The sequence below is a fragment of the Onychostruthus taczanowskii genome, unplaced genomic scaffold (assembly GCF_017590055.1).
Source record: "Onychostruthus taczanowskii isolate IOZ18803 unplaced genomic scaffold, ASM1759005v1 scaffold122, whole genome shotgun sequence".
Lineage (NCBI taxonomy): Eukaryota > Metazoa > Chordata > Aves > Passeriformes > Passeridae > Onychostruthus > Onychostruthus taczanowskii.
Genome location: NW_024498374.1, coordinates 726,803 through 747,334, shown reverse-complemented (window position 1 = coordinate 747,334; position 20,532 = coordinate 726,803). Strand labels below are relative to the sequence as shown.

The 20,532-nt window shown below is 36.4% G+C and overlaps 1 protein-coding gene across 12 annotated transcripts in view; it reads left to right on the top strand.

Annotated features, from left to right (window-relative positions):
- CSNK1G3 (casein kinase 1 gamma 3) overlaps window positions 1–20,532 on the top strand; it is a 71,021-nt gene that overhangs the window by 35,412 nt on the left and 15,077 nt on the right. For all 12 annotated transcript variants that reach the window (XR_005952033.1, XR_005952034.1, XM_041395967.1 and 9 more), the window contains 5 exons: window positions 8,455–8,603; window positions 9,832–10,066; window positions 17,237–17,322; window positions 17,453–17,537; window positions 19,513–19,661. Coding sequence is in view for 10 of the 12 variants with exons in the window: in XM_041395967.1 (XP_041251901.1) it covers window positions 8,455–8,603; window positions 9,832–10,066; window positions 17,237–17,322; window positions 17,453–17,537; window positions 19,513–19,661 (704 nt within the window). In the remaining 2 variants the exon portion in view is untranslated. The remainder of the gene's footprint in view (window positions 1–8,454; window positions 8,604–9,831; window positions 10,067–17,236; window positions 17,323–17,452; window positions 17,538–19,512; window positions 19,662–20,532) is intronic.

Below are 20,532 nucleotides of genomic sequence, written 5' to 3'. Positions count from 1 at the left end.
TTCCTCTAATCTTGTAGGCATCCTTGATGAAAAGAGTAACATTTTGAAATTATATGTTTTCTTGGTATTTCCTTATCTGCAGCCAATATTTGTCTACTAAGTCTGTTTATTTATTTTTATGTTATTCCTTTTTCTTATCTTTCTAATGACCTTTTAGCTTGGTTTTTTTAAAAAAATATATATTTATTTGTATTATTAATCTCTGTGCTTAGTCATGTTGTTTTGTGTCTTGAATGTCATGAAGATGGAAGACGTTCTTGACTGAAAAAAGATCAGAGGGTTCTTTTGTAGTTCTGCACACTGAGAGAAGAAGGAGAAAATAGGCATGAAATATGATAGATGTGCAGGTTTTGTGCACAAGATTTTGTGTATAAAAAGACTTTGGAATTGAGAGTATTAATTCTTTGTATTTAATAAAAAGTGGTTTTGTCTTGCATGAGTAAGAATTAACATTTCAAAACTGCATTCCTTTGGAGAGGATCTGCTCAAAAAGAAGGCCTAACTGTCACTTTACTTTTAAATATGCTCTTTAAAATGCCTGTGAATGTGCAGTAACATGTAGGTATTTGTCAGAAAAAAAATGTGAAGAATCTTTCTTAAAGAGCAAATACTTTCAGTGCTTTTGGACTTTTTGAAAAGTTTTAGTTTTTTAGGGACGTGGACTTCAAACTTATTAAAACCAACTTTTAAAATGAAAGATGCCGTTTATTTTAGTTTCATCATTATTTAGCTTTCATTTAGGTTTTATATACGAACAGAGATTTTTATGAAAATTGCTTTCTTTTTTCTGTGATAATTTTTTCGTTCAGTAGTTGCGAGGTTTTCCGCAGGGAGTTTGCAAGCATTAGTCAGTATGCAGAAGTTTCTAGTCAATTGAATGAGGAGCGTATGAATGGAATTTAGCATCTCTTTGCTTCTAGTAAATTCTGTTTAATGTGTATTTTCTTAATATGCAAATATGAGATATAAGAAAACCATACTATCATAAGTGCAGTACTCCAAAAAAATGATTGCTGAACCTGAAATTGCACTAAGGCTTTTGGAATTAATAGAAAACAGTTTTGTATTTTTTATTGGTTTTTGAATAAATCTTTTATGCTATCAGCCTTTCTTTGCATGATTAGAAGATAAGGTGTAGGTGTATTTCATGCACTATGCTGTAATTCAACTGACAGATAGGTATTTTCAGTATGGTTCAGTTTTCTTTTGCAGAAAGGAGTCTGTAAATGAAAGAAGTTATGTGTTACATGTTGAAGAGCATAAAAACGATTCGGCTTTCATTGTCTGATTTTTCTAATCTCTCTTAATAAATGGGTCATTATCATAATGACTGGGAGCTTTTGAAAGTGAATAAGAACTCTTTTGTACTTACTTACCTGACAAGTGGAGCAAAAGAATGGCAAGCAGCTTCTGCTGCTTAAAGTGAATTAGTAGAACTCCTGTTTGTAATGCTGCTGTTAAAACAGACTTAGAGCAGTTCTTGTTTATAGTAGTGAGGGGTATCTATTATTAGATTTTATTTTTTCATTTGAGGTAATTTTTGAGATCACATATCTCAAAACTGGTCTCAGATCTGTTCAGCAGTGGATTAACCTACTGGTGAAACTGCTGCATTAATATTTCAGACAATACAGATGCTCAGTATTATAAGTCAGGTTTTATTTTTCTTAACTTTTGTACATCTATTCTTTTAGCTGAAATCTAGCTAACACTTCTACTTGAAAAACTGGAAGCCTTTAACTTTTCTTACAGGGTCACTACTATTGGCTAGTCAATGTATGGGATATATTTGTCTACAGTGGGAAAAGGTGTTGTATTTAAGAAGGTCATGGCTATTGTGAAATGAGTGCTAAGTATCCAAGTATTGCATTCTGTACCTGAACCATTGTGGTTTGGTGCGAACGTTCATGTGACGTGTTCTGTATTGCTATCTAAAAATACAGTTTTTGGTTTTGAGATCGTGAGAACCTGCCTTTGACACAACGGAATCACAGTACTTGGACAGCTATAATTACACAGTTACTGTTGGATTAGTGATTCACGAAGATTTCAGTGTGGACATAATGTGGTTTTGACAGATACCGTACAGTAAGTGGAGTCTGCTCACCATTTTGTAGTCAAGCTCAGTAGAATATTTATTGTAGCATTTTGGGAATGTCTGGATTCGCCAGATTGATAATTACATTTTGGTTTGGGAATGTAGCAGAGTGAGTTTGAAATACTTTGAATTTCGGCTTTTGAGGGGGGCCAGAGTACCCTAAGGCAAGAACACTTCTTTGTTACAAGGTGCCTTATACACAGTTTAATGTGGACTAGTAGGTTAGACATTGCTGTTTATGGTTTTCTTTTTTGTATTGGAAATGTGTTTGATGGGCTAAAGGCTAAAGAATGAGGTTCAGTTCTTGAGTGTTTAGTGTTTTTTCCTCTAGGTAAAGACAAAAATATTTAAGGTGAGAAAATGTCTTCATTTCATTTCAGTTCAGGCCAGCTTTAGCTGGTGTGTGAGATCTGAGTGTTCAGTGACAGCTTCCAATTATTTTTGTACAACTATATTCAGGGTATGGAACGTCTGAAGCAGATTTTTCCCATGAAAGACAAGATATCTTTTACATTTAAGATAGTTACAGGTGACTTTCACTGTCACTGTGAGGGCAGTAGGATCTCAGATTGCTAGTGATACCATGTCTACTTCATCCTCTTGGCGATAGCCACCTTGCCTTCCACTTTAGCCTCTGGGAGAAACGGGAGCCCAGCATGATTTAATTGTGGTATATCAGCATCTGTATTCTGCTATAACTCTTCCCAAGACAAAAATTTTAGTATCATAATTTCTTAATTGCTTTCTCAGTTGGTAGACTGTAACATATTTAACTAGATTGATATTCTGTCATACCATGAGGAAGTGTCTCAATAGCAAGTTTCCCTGAGAGTAGTGCTAGAAACAAAGCACTACAGCTAGATTATTGTGTCAGGTGATTGTTTTTGTTTATGGATCTTCTAGAAACAATTTAAAATAATTTATCTCATTCTGTATTTTTCAAAATATTTTGGGATTCATGTCTTGCTGCTCTTATAGGATAAACATTATGAAAGTTACAAAGGTTTGAAGCAAGTTTGAAAAGATTTTATGGGAAAACATGAACATGATGTGTAGCTATATTAATTAGATGTTCCTACTACTTAGTTAAAACAGCAATAATTTACTGGAACTTCAGTTTTTAGAGTATTATTTAATTTCTAAAACAAGGGTGTTATGTTTCTAATAATGAAGGACAATATATATTGAAGACAAAGTATCTAGCTGTCAACTAGAGAGTTGACAAGTAAGTCAGTTCAGGCTTGTCCTAGTTTGCATATATAAATAACATGTTATCAGTTCTTACAGAAATGTTTGAGTTGTCACACTTCATATCCTTTCAATACATCTTGCTAGCTCACATTCAGTTTGAATGCCAAGTGAGTTTTATTAGTAACTTCACGTGAATATTGCTTTGAACTATACTTCTAGGTAGGTAGCTGAGAATTTGGTCTTAAATTGATGGCTGTTTCTTTAATTTTTTTTTTTTTTTTAGTCATGCTGTCCTGCTTTATTACTTCTGTTGTAATTTGACTGGCATTATTATACTGGGGAATAAACAATAATCAGTTAGTTGAAGTGGTTGGTAATCACGATAAAGTTAAAAAAACTAAACATGCAGGTGATCTTAGAAAATAAAGCTCTAAGCTTAATTTAAGAATATAGTATTAGAGCACTTAAACTGAATCAAATATTGAATCTTTTCACTGAAGAGGAATCTGTTCATAGGTGCTGCTGATCTGTGTACTGATGGTTCCTGTGGTTGTATCATGAGCTGTTTGGTGAAAACTCTGATTCAGTTTTGAGTTTTTGCTGCTGATATGCTTCCTTTAATAGGAAAGTTGAATTGCTCAGTTATTAATGTGAATATGCTAATATTTGTGTTTATGTGAATAAACATAAATGGTAATGCCTAATTTATTTTTAAGTGTAGTCCAACAAAATTATAAAGATATTGCTTGCATTTTCTTGTTTTGTGCCAATCCTTTTCTAGGATTTAGCTTAAGGACATGATTTTCTGAATTTAAAGTAATTTTTTCCCCCTGGAATAAATGCAAGAGATCTGATAAGAATGTCAGCTGCGTAATAAAGTTACATGATAATGTTTCTGAGAAACAGTAGTTACTGGCTATAAGAAGCCTGGCTGTATGCAAAAATGTATATTGGTTTTGTATTGTGACATCACACAGATTTCAGAGATTGTGGGTGTTGTGAGGAATACAATAGCTGTAATTGTGAAAGGAAGCTTGGTAAGACAATTCACTGAACAAAGTGAATGTTAGATAAATGGATATTTGATTTAATAATGATTACAATAAAATGCATCTGTAATTCTGTTTTAGTAATGTAAATAACTAAAGATTTTTCCTTTGAAATAGATCTAATTATTTTGTTACTGTTTCTTCTTTTTGCAAACATATTCTTATATTTGTAAGTAAGAGATACATTCTAAGTGTTGTGGTGACATAGTGTCTCATTTTGCGTTTAGAGTTTTATAGTTCATGGCTGATCGTGATTTCAGTAGCATTGAGGTGATATGTTTCCAAAGACTGTGTGACCTTCTGTGTATGCTGGTTTGGCTCCAGTCGGAATGCACTGAGCTTTATAATTGCTTCCTTTGAGAGGATTCAGATTCCATAGACTAACTAGGGAATATTTTTGTTTGTGGCAGTTTGTTAATTTGTATCCTTGAGAAGAGTACCAGTATGCATGTGCTGTGAACGACAACTGTTACTGCAAATCTTCCAACTAGTTTAAAGTATTTGGCTTGTGTCCAATGAATTGCCACATAGGAAAATTAAGACTGCAAATAAAAGGGTGTGGTGTAAGAAGCTGAATACACGACACCATGATCTGCAAGAGAAGTCTTGCGTATTTTATTGGCATTTATATGTCTGATTGAACAGATTCTAAGCAATAGGATGTAATGCAGATACCATCAGTCTGTTTCTTGACTGGTTTAGAGAAAGCTCTGAAAGGAAATGGTAAAAGAAACTGAAGAACACCGGAAAGCTACTTACTACCTTAATAGCTTTACAAATTTAGATTGTATTGTATAGAGATGTTTTGCCAAGATACAGCTTAAAATTAAGTCAGTAATGGATGAGGTTAAATGCAAGTGGTATTGCCATTGACCTGAGAGTTACATATTCCTTTGGCTGTCTCTGCTGCCTGTTTATCAAGTTAATTTTTTTTTCCTGAATGAGGACACACACATAAAATAATTGAAGCTATGATGGGATATCTGTGTCAAAGCAAATAAATGGAATTGTTTTCCTTAAGATATAAATGTGTTTTTGCTAGTCATATATATGGCTACATGCAGTAGCAACACATTGCTACATCCACTGCTACATAAACAACATGCGCTCTCAAGCTTAAATCAGGTTTCATGATGAAGTTCTTGAAAAAGATAGCCAAGATGGATAATGTCCCAAAGTAGAAATAGCTTACTATTTTCTTTGTTCTAAAGAGGTTTGGCAGATACAGTTTGATCTACTAGTCATGTTTTGTTTATTCTAATATTTTATCCTTTCATCATTGTAGATGAAGTCAGATCTGTCAGCTTTAAAAGCTCTCGGGACTTCATATACATAAACATGGTGAACTAAAGTATTTGAGTGAAAAGTAAAGAGTATAATCCATATATTCACATAACTGTTTTAGGGGGCTCTTGCCTCCCTGCCCTCCCCACCCCACCTTCTCAGTGGATAGTCAAGTACTTTTGGAGTGTTTGGACTTGATTTTGGAGACCAGAGGTGTACATCAGTAATGTTTTAGGTGGCTAATGAAAGTTAACTTGTATAGAAGAAACTGGAATCCAAGTGATGTTCAAAATAGTTAATTTCCAAGTCAAGACTTCTCTGACATTTATCAAGAGTCAAATAGGATTAAAATCATACCGGCTTAACTTGGGTTTATGATTTTATGACAGGGAAGTCACCTAAGTATTGTGGATTGTTTAGTCAATTGAGCCCATTCAAATGAAAGTGTTTTACTTGTCAACAAGTATAAATATCTGGGGATAGGGAAATATGACTCGTACCCAAAAAAAAGGATTCTAGTTTCAGAGTTCTAAACCTAGAAAGGAAAGTGTTTAATTGTTAAAGTAACTCAGTGGAAGTATGTGAATCTACTTTTTTGGCCACAAATAATTTTCCTTTTTTATGGAAGAAGAGGAAGTTATATATAACTTTTAGTGACATTTGTGTGACAAGCACTGTATTCTGCTTATAACTGGGGAGGGGTACTACTTTTTAAAAAGGATTTTTAAGAATTGGGAGAAGATCTGTCAAGGTACTAGAAAGGATTGAATGGTAATCAAATTAATTGTTAATTAAGAAACTGAAGACCAGTGGCTTCTTCAAATTCACAGCGAGACAACTGGGATGCATCTTAAACGCTCAGCGTATTTTCTTCTTTTGTTCTACAGTGGTTTGATCTGGAGTAATTCAAAATGGAAATAAAATACATCTTCTTAATTGGTAATAAGTAGTGAAATATCTTGTCAAAATAGGGGTTTCTTAAGTTTCTAAAAATCAGAGTTTCTTTTTTTTTAACTTAAAGCAATATCTCTTAAAGGTTTATATAATAGAGCTTACATTATCTCTATAGTGGGAGAAAAAGCCTCCTATATGATTTTATTAGTTTAGTTTAGTTTTTATTAGTTTTTATTAGCATGTTACGTTCTGACTTCTGGAGATTTACAGACACGGAGAAAGAATATAAGTAGCAGAATGATACCCGCTTATTGCTTTTAAGCAAAAGTACTAAGAGTACTTTGATTAAGAACCAAAGCCCCTAACTTCTAGTACTTTGAACTGTTAATATCAAATTATTTTATCGACATGGATAATTTTAGACAGGGTGCTCCATATGCACTGCAGAAGTTAGTAAATGTTAATCATTGTTTTGGGATGTTTTGGTATTCTCATCTAATCAGAGGATCAAGTGTTTTAGATATGTCTGGTAATTCAGGATGATATTTTTAAATTGAAGAACACCATCTCATACCTTATTCTGATACAGGATGTAATATGGTCTGTGCTTCTTCATTAGTAGCAATAAGCTGCTCTTGTGAAGTCTTTCTGAAGTGGTTACAATTATGCATTTTAAGTACATTAGTATAGAGAAGGATGTGATGATACATATTGAAAACCAAATTGTAGCTTGAGTCTTCTGTTAACTGAACAGTTAAGCTGGATTTTTAGGGGTTCTTCTTTAAATATTCTGACTTGTAGGAAAAGAGATTAGTGAAAACTTTCTTAAAAACAGTGCTTTGATCTGATGTTAATTTTGCTAAAACAGTATTTTTTTATAAATTTTTTTTTACCCAATGCTGCAGTAAATACAGTTACAAATTTGTGCCCTTAGTGTAAGTGTCTCTATAGTAAGGTATGAAAAATTGAAGGCTTTATGTACTTCAGAAAACACTCAGAATTAGAGTTACATTTGGCCTACAGAGAATGAAGGTGAAATCCAGTGTTTCATTAAAGTGTTCTGAAAACAGGTTTGGTGCTTCTGTATAGTGCAGTATTGAAACACTGGACACTGTAGAAAAGGCTCACATGAAAAGAATACATTTTTTTCAGAGTATTAAATATTTGGAATAAATGAAAGAGAAGATGTGTACTAAAGAACAAAAAACCAAAGATCTGGAATAACTAGCTTCCCTAAGTAAACAAAATTTATTCTGCTGAATGAGGATGTTGTCCTGTGCATGTGAAAAAGTGCAAGATGAGTAGAAGGAATTATATCAAGTTATTTTTAATTAAATAGATATACAATACATATTTTATGGAAAGGAAGTAAAATTGGATCATAAAGCTTTATTTATATTTTCAAATTTCTGGATAGTCTGTCTCTCTAAGGCAGGTGTTCATTTAACACTATAAAGTCCAGACTTATGTATCATTGCACTCTTGGGTTTGTTAATCTTTTTGATTTTTTAAAAATTATTTCTCTAGATAATAAGGTGGTTTATTCCTAAAGGTAGGAATAGCCTTAATTTAAAAAGTTTAAGTGCATTTTTTTGTACAAGAGCTTATTTAAGCCTTTCTTCACAGCATTTCAAAACCCTGTTTTAATTTATGGTTACAAAACTTAATCGAGAGTTTATAATTTCAATTTTTTATAAAAGTCTTGCTATCTTTCACAAGTCAAATATGTAATAGTACCATTTTCATTAAAATTTTTGTGACTGTCTTCAATATTCCTGTTGTGTCTTTTACCTGTAGTTTCTATGAGGTTTATTTTTGTTTTTATGTGAAAAATGTATTTTTAACTTACGATCAACTTGAAATTGGGTAGGAATTGTATTGCTATGTACCTTAATCTTATTTAACCCCTTATCATTACTTTGTATTTTCATTTTGCAGATGGAATACCTCAGGTTTATTATTTTGGCCCATGTGGCAAATATAATGCTATGGTGCTAGAACTACTTGGACCTAGTCTGGAAGATTTATTTGACTTGTGTGGTAGGACATTTTCTCTTAAAACCGTTCTTATGATAGCCATACAGTTGGTAAGTAGAATAGATGTTAATTTGAGTGTTCACTAGAATAAGTCTTCAGTTGATTAAATGATTACTTCACTTAGGAGATTTGCACTTTTCATGTTTTAAATTGGTGTTAGTGATATTTAAAATGCTTGTGATTCAGTTTAAGCAGGAATACTCTTACATTGCTTTCATTTACTTTGTTCCAGTTTTTCAAGTCAGTTCATGTATGTAATTGCTTGTGTCTTTTCAGTTCTCATCACAATTTAAAATCATGAATTTTAGTTTGACGTACTCTTTCAAAAAAGAAAACCTTAAAGAAATGAAAGTAATTTTAGCCCACACAAGCAGTTGTATTATGAGACTCCTAAATAGCATAAGTATTTTTTTCCTAGGCATTCTTACAAGAAGGCAAACAAACAAATGAAAAAATTCCCCAAATCTTTCCAGAAATTATAGCACAAAATTACTCAACAGAGAATTACTCTCTTTTTTGAAGATTTCCTTATTTGGTTCTAATTTGAGGGTGGGTGGAAGTGGAAAGGATGCTTAAGGCTGTGCTTGTTTACCAGATTTCCAATTCCCGAAGTAATGATATTTTTACCTATAATGGTTAAAAATAGCTGCTTAAAACATGATTATAATTGTGTAACAGGCCTCCAACTGCAGACATACAGACACATTGAACTTATTTACAGCCAAATGGCCAAGTTCTTTTTTTTAAATGCTCAAGTCCTCACAAATTCAAAGATCAGCTTTATTTACTACTTCCTGTTCTCTTCTGAATGTGGAAATTTTTATGGAGAGCAGTCCAGATAGAATGGACTTTATATGCGTAGTGATGAACTTTCAGTGCTCCTCTCATTTATATCTTTAACATGTACTAGATCTACATCAAACTTTGCTGCTTACTTCTTGGTGACATAATTTCTGGTTTTACTTTTAATGTGCAGAAAACATACGAGCTCTTTTGAGATACAGAAACGTCTTTTGTTTGTAAGATTCATGACTAATGTCCAGTGTGAAAGTTTCCAATAAACCAGTTGGTGTATCTGCTTTGGAAGAAGTGTGCAATTTTCATTGACTTTAACTGGGAGATACTTCCTTAAGAACAATATTGCTTTGGTCTTAAGATATTAAGAGGGGTGGTTTCTTCTGTGTATAAAGCCAATATAAGATATTTAGATTCTAACACATTTTAATGTGGCAACCTGAAACTTAAGCTAAACTTCCTTGTCTGTTTCTTTTATTGAAGATTTCTCGTATGGAATATGTCCATTCAAAGAACTTGATATACAGAGATGTAAAACCTGAGAACTTCTTAATAGGACGACCTGGAAACAAAACCCAGCAAATTATTCACATTATAGACTTTGGTTTAGCAAAGGAGTATGTAGATCCAGAAACAAAGAAGCACATACCATATCGAGAACACAAGAGCCTTACAGGAACAGCTAGATACATGAGTATAAATACACATTTAGGAAAAGGTACGTGTGCTTTTTAGGTACAGAAACAGTTGTGATTTGTCATAAACCATCTTGCTTTCAAGTTACAGTTTTTCTCAGTCTATAGTATTTAAGAACTGCAAATTTTGTGTATTGTGCAGAATATAATTTGGCCCTATGGAAATACTGTTTATGGGCATAATTTTTTTTTAATCTCATCATCTTGATCATGTTTTGGGAATTCTCCTCTTTGTTAGCTTTCCTTATAAGAAAGATGAGGTGTATCTTTTTGTAGCATAATACATTCATATTATAAGTATACCATGGCAGGGTGAAGTGCCCGGGAAATAGATATGCTTATTAAATACACAGAAATCAATAGGTTGCAGTAGCCTGGATTTTCAATGCTTCCTTGCTTTTCTGATCTCTTTGAAATGCACCTTTTTTTTTTTTTTCGGTGCTTACACTGTTAATAAGGCTTTGTCAGAGTCATTAAAGGCTATGCCAGCAAGCTAAAGAAATTACAGGATGTATATAAATATAAAAGTTGTTATTATTGAATGAATAAATTCACCTTGAGAAAGGTATGAGCACTCAGATCTTTGTTTATTACAGCTACAGAGAGGTTTTCTAGTGAAAACAGTTACACCCCTTTGAATTTGTGTGAGCCAGTTGCTAATCACTGCATGGTAATCACTAATTAGGTTATTCTTTGAATTGATTATAGAAACATTGCACAATTACTGTAAGCATAACCGTTAATATGAGCAAATGAGAAGCCATTCACACTTCTCAGGCAGGAATAAAGTACTATATCGATAAAGCAAAGCTATGGAATCACTTTGGTTGGAAAATATCCTTAAAGTCATCGAGTCCAACTGTTAACCCACCACTGCCAAATCCCCCACTAAACCATGCCCCTAAGGGCCACATCTACAAGGCTTTTAAGATACCTCTGGAAATGGTGACTCAATCACTTCCCTGGGCAGCCTTTTCCAGTGTTTGCGAACCCTTTTGGAGAAGCAAATGTTTCTAGTATCCAGTGTAAACTTTCCTGTGGCACAACATTAGGCTTTTTCCTGTTGTGCTGTTCCTTGGTCCTTGGGATTAGAGGCCAGCCCTCACCTGGCTACACCCTCTTTTCAGAGAGTTGTAGAGAGTGATAAACTCTCCCCTGAACCTCCTTTTCTGAACACCCTCAGCTCCGTCAGCTGCTCCTCATAGGATTTGTGCTCCAAATCCTTCACCAGCCTTGTTGCTCTTTAGTGGGCATACTCCAGCACCACAAGTGTAGGGTTTGAGCTTTCTAAATCTGACTTTTGGAACTCAGGTTCTTCCTGAGAAGAAAAAAAAAGAAGCATCCGCTATATTTTTGAGGTATAAATGGTGATGTCCGCTTAATGTGACTGTTACATGTTTGACACTGGGCTCTCATCTCCACTAGCAGGATAGACTTCTGATTATTAAAACATTTTCAACAGTGGCACAACCACTTTATTTTAAAATAAAATTTTTTACTCCTCCTTAAATAAGAAGATTGCCTCCAAACCTTTTAAGAAAAACAAACCAAAATGCAAAACTGGTAATTACTTGAAAAGCAAACTGAATTTTGATTACGTGTCTGATATTTACACAGGATGTGTTTATTTTTGTCTAATGGTAACTTGTTTAATCATAGAATGGTTTGGGTTGGAAAGGATCTTAAAGATTATCAGTTCTGACCCTGTTGCCATAGGGTGGAACACCAGGTTTCTCAAAGCCTCATGCAAATTTGCCTTGGACAGTTCCAGGGATGAGACATCCACAGCTTCTCTGGGCAAGGTGTTTCAGTGTCTTGCCACTCTCACACTGAAGAATTCACCTGAATATTTAATCTAAACTTACTGTTAATCAGTATGAAACCACTAACTCTTGTCCTGTCACTACGTGTCCTTGTAAAAGTCCCTGCATAGCTTTCTAGCAGGCTCCCTTTGGGTACTGGAAGGTGCTGTAATGTCTCCCTGAAGCCTTTCATCTCCAGCCTGAACAGCAGCAACTCTCAGACTGCCTTCCTGAATGTCTTCGTGAACTTGCTTGATCAGGTCCATGTCCTTTGTATCTTTGGGACCTCAGAGCTGGATGCTGCACTGCAGGTGGGGTCTCACCAGAGCAGAGGTGTAGAATCCCCTCCCTCGCTCTACTGGCCACACTGTTGGGGATGCAGCCCAGGACATGTTTGGCTTTCTGGGATGTGAGTGCACATTGTGGGGTCATGTCCCACCTCTCATCCACCAGCACGTGAAAATCCTTCTGAGGGCTATTCTGCATTCTCTGCCCCACCTGTATTTTTGCTTGGATTGCCCTAGCTTTGGTGCAGGTCATTGCACTTTTTGTTGTCATGCTCACACAGGCCCATCTCCCAATCCTGTCCAGGTCCCCCTGTGACATCCCTTCCCTCAAGCATGCTGACAGCACCACACAGCCAGGTGTCATTAGTGAGGGTGCTCTTGATCCCACTGTCCATGACACCAGCAAAGGTGTCACCCAGCAGTGTTCCCAGTACGACCCCTAAGGAACTAGTGTCCACTTTGACAGGGAGTTCTTGAACATGATTTACAGTGTGACCACTCAGCCAGTTCCTTATCCACTTGTTTCATCTGTCAAATCAGCATCTCTCCAGTTCAGAGACAAGGATATCCTGTGTTACAGTGTCAAATGCTTAGCACATATCTAGCTAGATTATGTTGGTTGCTCTGTGCACCTTCAGGTTCCTTAGATGGGCTCCTGATCTACAGTGTTCTTCATTCTGCCAGTCCCTGCCCTTGTTTTCCTGTGACATGAGTGATGTGACTGGAATACATACCAGGGAAGATGGAGGCAAAAAAGTAATTTAATGTTCCCAATATCTAATCTAAACTTTCAGTGGCACAACATGTGTAATTTTTTGCCTCAGCTTTCTCTCTATCCCAGGCCTCCTGTTTCCTTCTGGAGAGGTCATGCATTTTTCATAATTTTCCTTGTGTCATCATCTTACGTACAGAAGCTCTTCTTGTTGCCCTTGACATCCATGGCCACATTTAATCCTATCAGGTCTTTAGCTTTCTTAAGCTGATTTCTGGCTGTTGGACAATTTCTCTGTATACTTGCCAGACTACCTGTCCTTGCTTCCCCTCTCAATATGCTGCCTCTTTTTTTTTTTATTTTTTTGGATTCATCCAGGAGCTCCCTGTTCATCCATGCAGGCCTCCTGCTGTTTTGTGCTTGACTTTGTTGGAAGGCATTGCTCCTGGGCTTGGAGGAATTAATGCTTAAATATTAACCAGCTTTCTTAGGACCCTGCTACCCTGCAGAGCTTTATCTCATGGAACTCTGCCAAGCAGATCCCTGAAGAGGCCAAGCTGCATCTGCTGAAATTCAGGGTACTGGGTTTGCTTTGCTCCCTCCTCACTATCTTTAGGATCTCAAACTCCAGCATTTCATGATCACTGCAGCCAAGGCTTCCCCTGAGCTTCTCATTTCCCACCACCCTCTCCTTGTTGGTGAGAATAAGTTCCAGCATGGCACATCTCCTTTTTACCTTCTTTGTCACTTGGAGAGGGAAGCTAGATAACTTACTGGATTACAGATGCCTTGCTGTCTTGTCATTCCAGGAGATATCAGAGTGGTTGAGGTTCCCCTGTGAGGACCAGGGCTTGTGAACATGAGGTGGTTCCTGTATATTGTTATGAATGAGTGTTTGAGGTCACTTAAAAAATCATCAGCAAGGGTATCAGTAAAAGCCTGATTTCATATTAAGCAACAACAAAGTTCTTTGCAAGATTCACTCTACCACTTACTAGTCAGTTACACCAAGGAAAAAGAGAAAACCCAAACCCCTATTAAAATCCAGTCAAAACTGAAATTAACTGAGAACTGTCTAGGGCTGTGTGTGTGTTTAGGTGCATGTGACAAGTGATAAAAGGACAGTGAGGGCAAGTATAAAAAAGAATACAGCCTAAAAGCTTAACAGCACTCAGAAGTATTTAACCTTAACTTACACCTTTACTTAAACCTTAAACATAACAATTCAATGTAGGAATTAACAATTAACAGCATTTAACCTATCTGATAACTTAACCTTATTTAACAAGCTTAACTTTGATATCCAATATACTTGAACATCTAAGAGAGCAGCATTTCTCCCAAAATTTACTGTAGCATATGTGTATGTTTATGCACACAGGCAGAATCAGTGTAAAGTACCTATGAAAAAATTCCCCTCAAAGGCAGTGAAATACTTACTCTGGGTGCTTTTGCATTTCTTCATTGTGCAGAGTTGAGCCATGAGGAGAGGGATATTGGCCTATAATTCATTTTTGTCCAGCAATCGTCTGAGTACAGCAAACTTGAGAGTTTGTGGGCTTTGAGAGGCCCAGCTCAGAGAGAGATGTTGCTGGTCACAGCTGCTGCAGTCCAGAAGAACTCAAAGGTTCTCATTTTAGACCAGTTTTATAGGGTCACAAGAGAGTGGGCTTTAGTCATAATAATCTTTCATCCTGGCCACTGTGTGGGTTGGCACACAGTTGAAAGTGTGAGAACAGGGATGTTATGCTACACAAGCAAGAAAAATAGTTAGGTTGTTCATAAAGAAAACATGAGTTTGTTAGACAGCAGGGACTCCTGGGAGCAAAGGGTTTCTGATAAACTCAAGAAAAGTTGAGCCCAGGTGCTGAGATGTAATGAGCTTTTTTTCAGTTAACAGTGTGGCCTAGAAGGGGTGAGGGAGGGATGTACCACCATGGGAACTCAGTTGCTCAGTCTTGCTGGCTGGAGGGCTGTGGCTACCTAACCCTGCACTCCCCATTAATCATTCCCCAGTAGCTCTAGGTCAGCTCCTCATCCATCCCCGAAATGGGGGCAAATGGGGATTAAGCTCCATACACGCAGCTGGCTATTGCTGTGGAGGATGCCATTAGCTCCTGGTCTCCCTTGCCTCTCCTTCCTAAAGAGCCTGAATCATTCTATTCCAACAATTTTTTTATGTTCTGTGATACGTAGTATATTTTTGCACATACATATATTTTTTTTTTGCACATATATATATATTAACATGCAGTGAGACATACAGAGCAGTGAAGGTCCTCAAGCTCTGTGTTTACAGAGACAGTGGCATACAGGATACAGTTTACTCTGAAAATAGTGTTAATAAGACAATTTTTTAGGGTGGTATTTTTAGTCTGTAGATAATTTTCTCAGCTGCTTGAATGGTCTAATGTAGCCATGATATTATGAAAAATCCTTTGCTGGGATTTTTCCTCTCCTGAGAAGCTGAGGAGCCTCAGGAGAGAAAGGTAAACAATTACTATCTGCTGCTGTGGAATGCAGCAGTTGCATCTGTGATTGGTCCATGTGGATTGTTTTCCATTGATGACCAATCACAGTCACCTGTGCCAAGGCTGTGGAGAAGCTGAGGAGCCTCAGGAGAGAAAGGTAAACAATTACTATCTGCTGCTGTGGAATGCAGCAGTTGCATCTGTGATTGGTCCATGTGGATTGTTTTCCATTGATGACCAATCACAGCCACCTGTGCCAAGGCCGTGAGCAGTCACAGGATTTTGTTATTCTATTCTGTTCTTTCTGTTCTTGTTGTAGCCTTCTGATCTCTCTGTTCTTTTAGTATAGTTTTAACGTAGCATTTTAATATAATATTTAACATAATAAATCAGCCTTCTGAAATGGAGTCAAGCCTCGTGTCTCCACACACGGAGAGTTTGCCGCAGCAGTCTGACAGCTGACCCTTGTAAAAAAATAAGTGTTTTCAGTGAAGAGGGAGGCTGTCAGGTTCGCATTCTCTTAAAAGTTATTTTTTAATATGTCTCTATTGACGTTTAACTTTATCTGTTAGTGTGTATGAGTAAGGAAGGATGTTGTCCTTGAATAAAAAGTGTATTTTAGGATCCATAGTATTTAAAGCTATCATAACAAATGCATAGCTACTAGAAAGACTTTAAATGTGTAATCAAAACTTGCTCAAAATCACCAAAGCCCCTCTCATCAGGTGTAGGAAATATAAAATACATACTTACTGAACATCCTGTAGTCAGTAATCTTTTAGTTCAGAAGAGACATTTGATCAACTATTTCTGGTAATTTTGTGCCAAGTTGGGAGTTTGTATATGGAATAGAAGGTATTTTGTTTATGTGGAGAATAACATGACTTTATTCAGAGAGCTATTTGAAGGAAATACAAATACTCTGCAGCCCTTACTAGCATGTTGCTGGTACCCTACCTTTCAATAAGATAATTTCTTTTAGGGATAAAGTTACTCTGCTTCTTCTCCAGTTCATTTCATTTTCAGGAAGGGAAAGTGAGATTACAGAAAGTGTAGATTCTGACTGGGAGGTTAATGAAGAGAAAGATCTGCATATTTTGGGATTTCCCTAAATTCAGAAGAATAGTGTGTTAAAATGTTGTCAAAGTTATATGGCTACAGAAAGCATAGTCATATGGAATCATTACTTACTCTTATTTAGCAATCTGTAATGCTCTCTGGGGAACTACCCATATCCTTGATTGTATTGGTCTTTTGATGATAGTGCTTAATTATTGCAGAGGCAAAGGTTAGTAACTGTACAATGAATACTTGAAACTCTTCGGGAATGAAGCAAGTCTGCTCTTAATATGAATAGAAAGGCCAAATGAAAGCAATTTCTTTAAACATGTACTTATCCTCAAACAAAATTAGGAAAACCTCATTCTTACCTTTAGTACATGTGCTCTCTTATCAGAGCCAAACTTGTGCTCTCTTTGCAGGAGCCAAACTTGTTTGTGTTCTAAACCATCTACAAATAATTCTACATTGGATCAATTTTAATTAACTTCCTACTGCAAGAACAATGAACATTTGGTCCTAACATTTTATTAAATCCTAAAATTTACTAAATCTTGAAGTTTTTCCAGTAGCTCAAAAAAACATCCCTTCTGCATTTTTGAGAATGATTTCTTTCAGCATGATAATTTCTTTAAAGTGCTGTTGAGATGAATATACCTGCAGTCTGCATCTGCTTTTTTTCTGGGTTTAGCTGTGTTCTTAAGGCAGTCCATAGTACACAAGAATGCCCTCAAATGCTCAGTTTGGTATCAAGTACTTTATACGTAACAATTATTTTTATATAATTTGGAAGCTAGTCTTCTAGATATAATGTAAAATTACACAGATGGAAGTTTCTAATAATATTTGCATTTTGTTTCAGAGCAAAGTAGAAGAGATGATTTGGAAGCATTGGGTCATATGTTTATGTATTTTCTCAGAGGAAGTCTTCCATGGCAAGGTTTAAAGGTAGTGGGTTTTGATATCTGCCTCTGTCCTGTTTTCAGATCATCGGCTTTTATTGACATGTTTGGGGATTTTTTGAATGTGTGTCTGTGAGCTGTGTAACTTCAGAAGCTTGTTTGTTCTTCTGTCACAGGCGGATACATTAAAGGAACGTTACCAGAAAATTGGAGACACTAAACGAGCAACTCCAATAGAAGTATTGTGTGAAAACTTCCCAGGTAATGTCTGCTATTACATAAAAATGTGTATTGGTTTATAAAGTGAAACTGGTAATTGCTGGAGTTTAAAAATACAGTATGGGTAATAGATCACAGTATCTCAGAATGGATCAGGTTGGAAGGGACCACAGGAGGTTATGTGGTCCAATCTCCTGCTCAAGCAGGGCCATCCCAGAGCACATGGCACAGGATTGTGTCCAGATAATTCTTGAGTATCTACAGTGAAGGAGATTCCAAAACTTCTCTGGGTGACCTGTTCCAGTACTCAGTCACCTGCACAGTAAAGGAGTTCTTCCTCATGTTTGAGTGAAACTTCCTGCGCATCAGTGTCTGCCCATTGCCTCTCCTGCTATTGCTGGGCACCACTGAGCTGAGCCTGGATTCATCCTATTGACAACCACCCCTTAGATATTTGTATATATTAATCAGGTCCCTCTCAGTTGCCTCTTTTCAAGGCTGAACAGGCCTTTCCTCATATGAAGATGCTCCAGTCCCATGATCAGCTTGGTAGCCCTTTGCTATACCCAGTCCAGGAGCTCCATGTCTCTCTTCTATTGAGGAATTCAGAGCTGGACATAGCCATTGAGTAGTGGGACAGGATCACCTCCCTTGACCACCTGCTCTTCATAATGCCCCCCAGGATTCCATCGGCCTTCTGGGCCCCCAGGGTGCACTGCTGGCTCTGAAGAGCTTGTTGTCCACCAAGACTCCCAGGTCCATCTCTGCAGAGCTGCTTCCCAGCAGGTTTGGCCTCCAGCTTGTGCTGCTGCACAGAATTATTCTTCCCCAGCTGCAGGACCTTGCATTTTCCTTTGCTGAATTTCAGAAGGTTCCTCTGTGCCCATCGCTCCAGACTGCTGAGGTCCTTCTGAAGGGCTGCACAGCCCTCTGGATTATTGGCTACTCCTCCCAGCTTTGTGTAGTCAGTGAAATTGCTGAGGAGGCCTCTGCCCCTTTGTCTGAATCATTGATGGATAAGTTGAACAATACTGGGCCCGGACAGAAGCATTGTCCTTTGAAGCAGCAGTAAGCTAATGCTGTTGTTCTTCAAATATAGATTCTTCTAAATGAAGCATTAAAAGAAATACTGTATGTGTGCTTACAGTAATCAGCTAGTCTGCACCTGCATCAGTATCTTCACACTGAAAATTTTGCAAGCCTTTTCAGCTGAAATCTGGTATCATATCCGTATTAATATTGATAAAAATCATACCCTATTAATACCCTATAAAAAACAAGCTGCATTAGAAACACCTTGAACTAATATTTAAAATTACTTGCAAGTTTCAGGTGTGACTTCTAGGTCTCTATAAGTACAAGGAGAATCAATGAGGTGTTGGAAAATGGGACAGAAGGAAATAGGATGTTTTTTAGAAGTTGTAATAAAGTGTTTGGAGCAGGGGACATGTATGGCATGGACATGATTTTGCCAAAATATAAGTGCACACCTTGAAAGCTAATCAAAATATCATTGATAGGCAAAGTGGATTTGCTGAGAGTAGCTCATGACAAATGAAAGGAAAGCGTGTCCACAGTACGCCTTGTGGACACAAGACTGATGCTTTATGTTGTATACCCCTTTCTTTACCTTTCCTTAGTCTTGTCTCTGTAAAATGGGTTGGAAAGAAAGAACAAAGTAGAGGCATTTCTCTCCACACATTTTTGCACACTGTGCATTAGAATTAGAACATTGAACAGAAGATCTCAACAGGTAACATGAAGGAAAAATTAGTAGGGTGTTACTTGCTATGATATGTTTGGAATATGGTAGTATATCTCAGAATATGGTAGCATTTCAAAGAATGCTATTAAATAGCTTTTCTTTCTGGTAATTCACAGATTCATGGTGAACAACTGTTCAGGTTTTATGGTGAGAGAGCAACAAGTTGCTTTAAAATGAAATAAGGTGGTGGGAATTTTTTTGAGTTCCATTAAAACAGATCATAGCATATGTATATATTTCTTATTTATCTAGAGGAAATGGCTACTTATCTACGTTATGTAAGAAGGTTAGATTTTTTTGAAAAGCCAGACTATGACTACTTAAGAAAGCTCTTCACAGACTTACTTGATCGGAAAGGCTATATGTTTGATTATGAATACGACTGGATTGGCAAACAGTTGGTGAGTACAGTTGTGCTGTCAGTACTATAATGGGTTTTTCTATGATCAGTTTTGAATTTCATAAGACGTGCTTTTCAAGGCTGCTGATAGAGCTGTGAACAGCTGCTATTACAAGTCCATCTGCTGATGCATGTTCTGACTTAATCTATGGCCTTGAGTGCTTCATATTCTCTTTCCAAATGTGCTCTTATTATCAAAGTATATCTCTGCTCAATCCAAAATGAGGTGGTGGAAATTCAGGTTGTTTTTTGAAGGAACTTAACATTTTGCAAGTAATTGTCATTACTGCATGTATTTTTTTTGTTCCCAGGATTTTTAAAATGCAGAGCTATATAGCTGCATATGCGGTATACTCAATGTATTTATCAGTTCACTATGATAAAATATTGCATAGTTCATTGAATATTTCGTCATGGTGCCTCTAAGGTTTCAGGAAACACTCTGTATAATTTAAGAAATAGTAGATGATGGAGTTTTCTTCAGCTGCTCAAATTGTTTCACTTCTTTTTATTATGTAGGGAAGGGACGGCTAATATGTATGTGTTTGACCAGTTTCAGATTATGCACTTCACTCTTCTCTGTGTGATTCTGAAAGAACTGTAGCATTTTTTTTATTGCTGAGTATATTTTTCAGTGTTTAGCATTAAAAAATTGCTTTAAGCTTTTGATCAGAATGTTGTAACTGCTAACTGCAGAAAGTATCAACCTAAAATCTTTCAGAAAATTAATGTATAATACTTAGAATTGCTACTTCAATACATTCTGTAAGTCATGGTTTGCTTTTTTTCTTGTTGGTATTAGTAAATATCTAGTGAAGCTTCTGCTTTAATCTGATAATTTTGTTTTACTTGAAACTGTCAGATTTAAATAT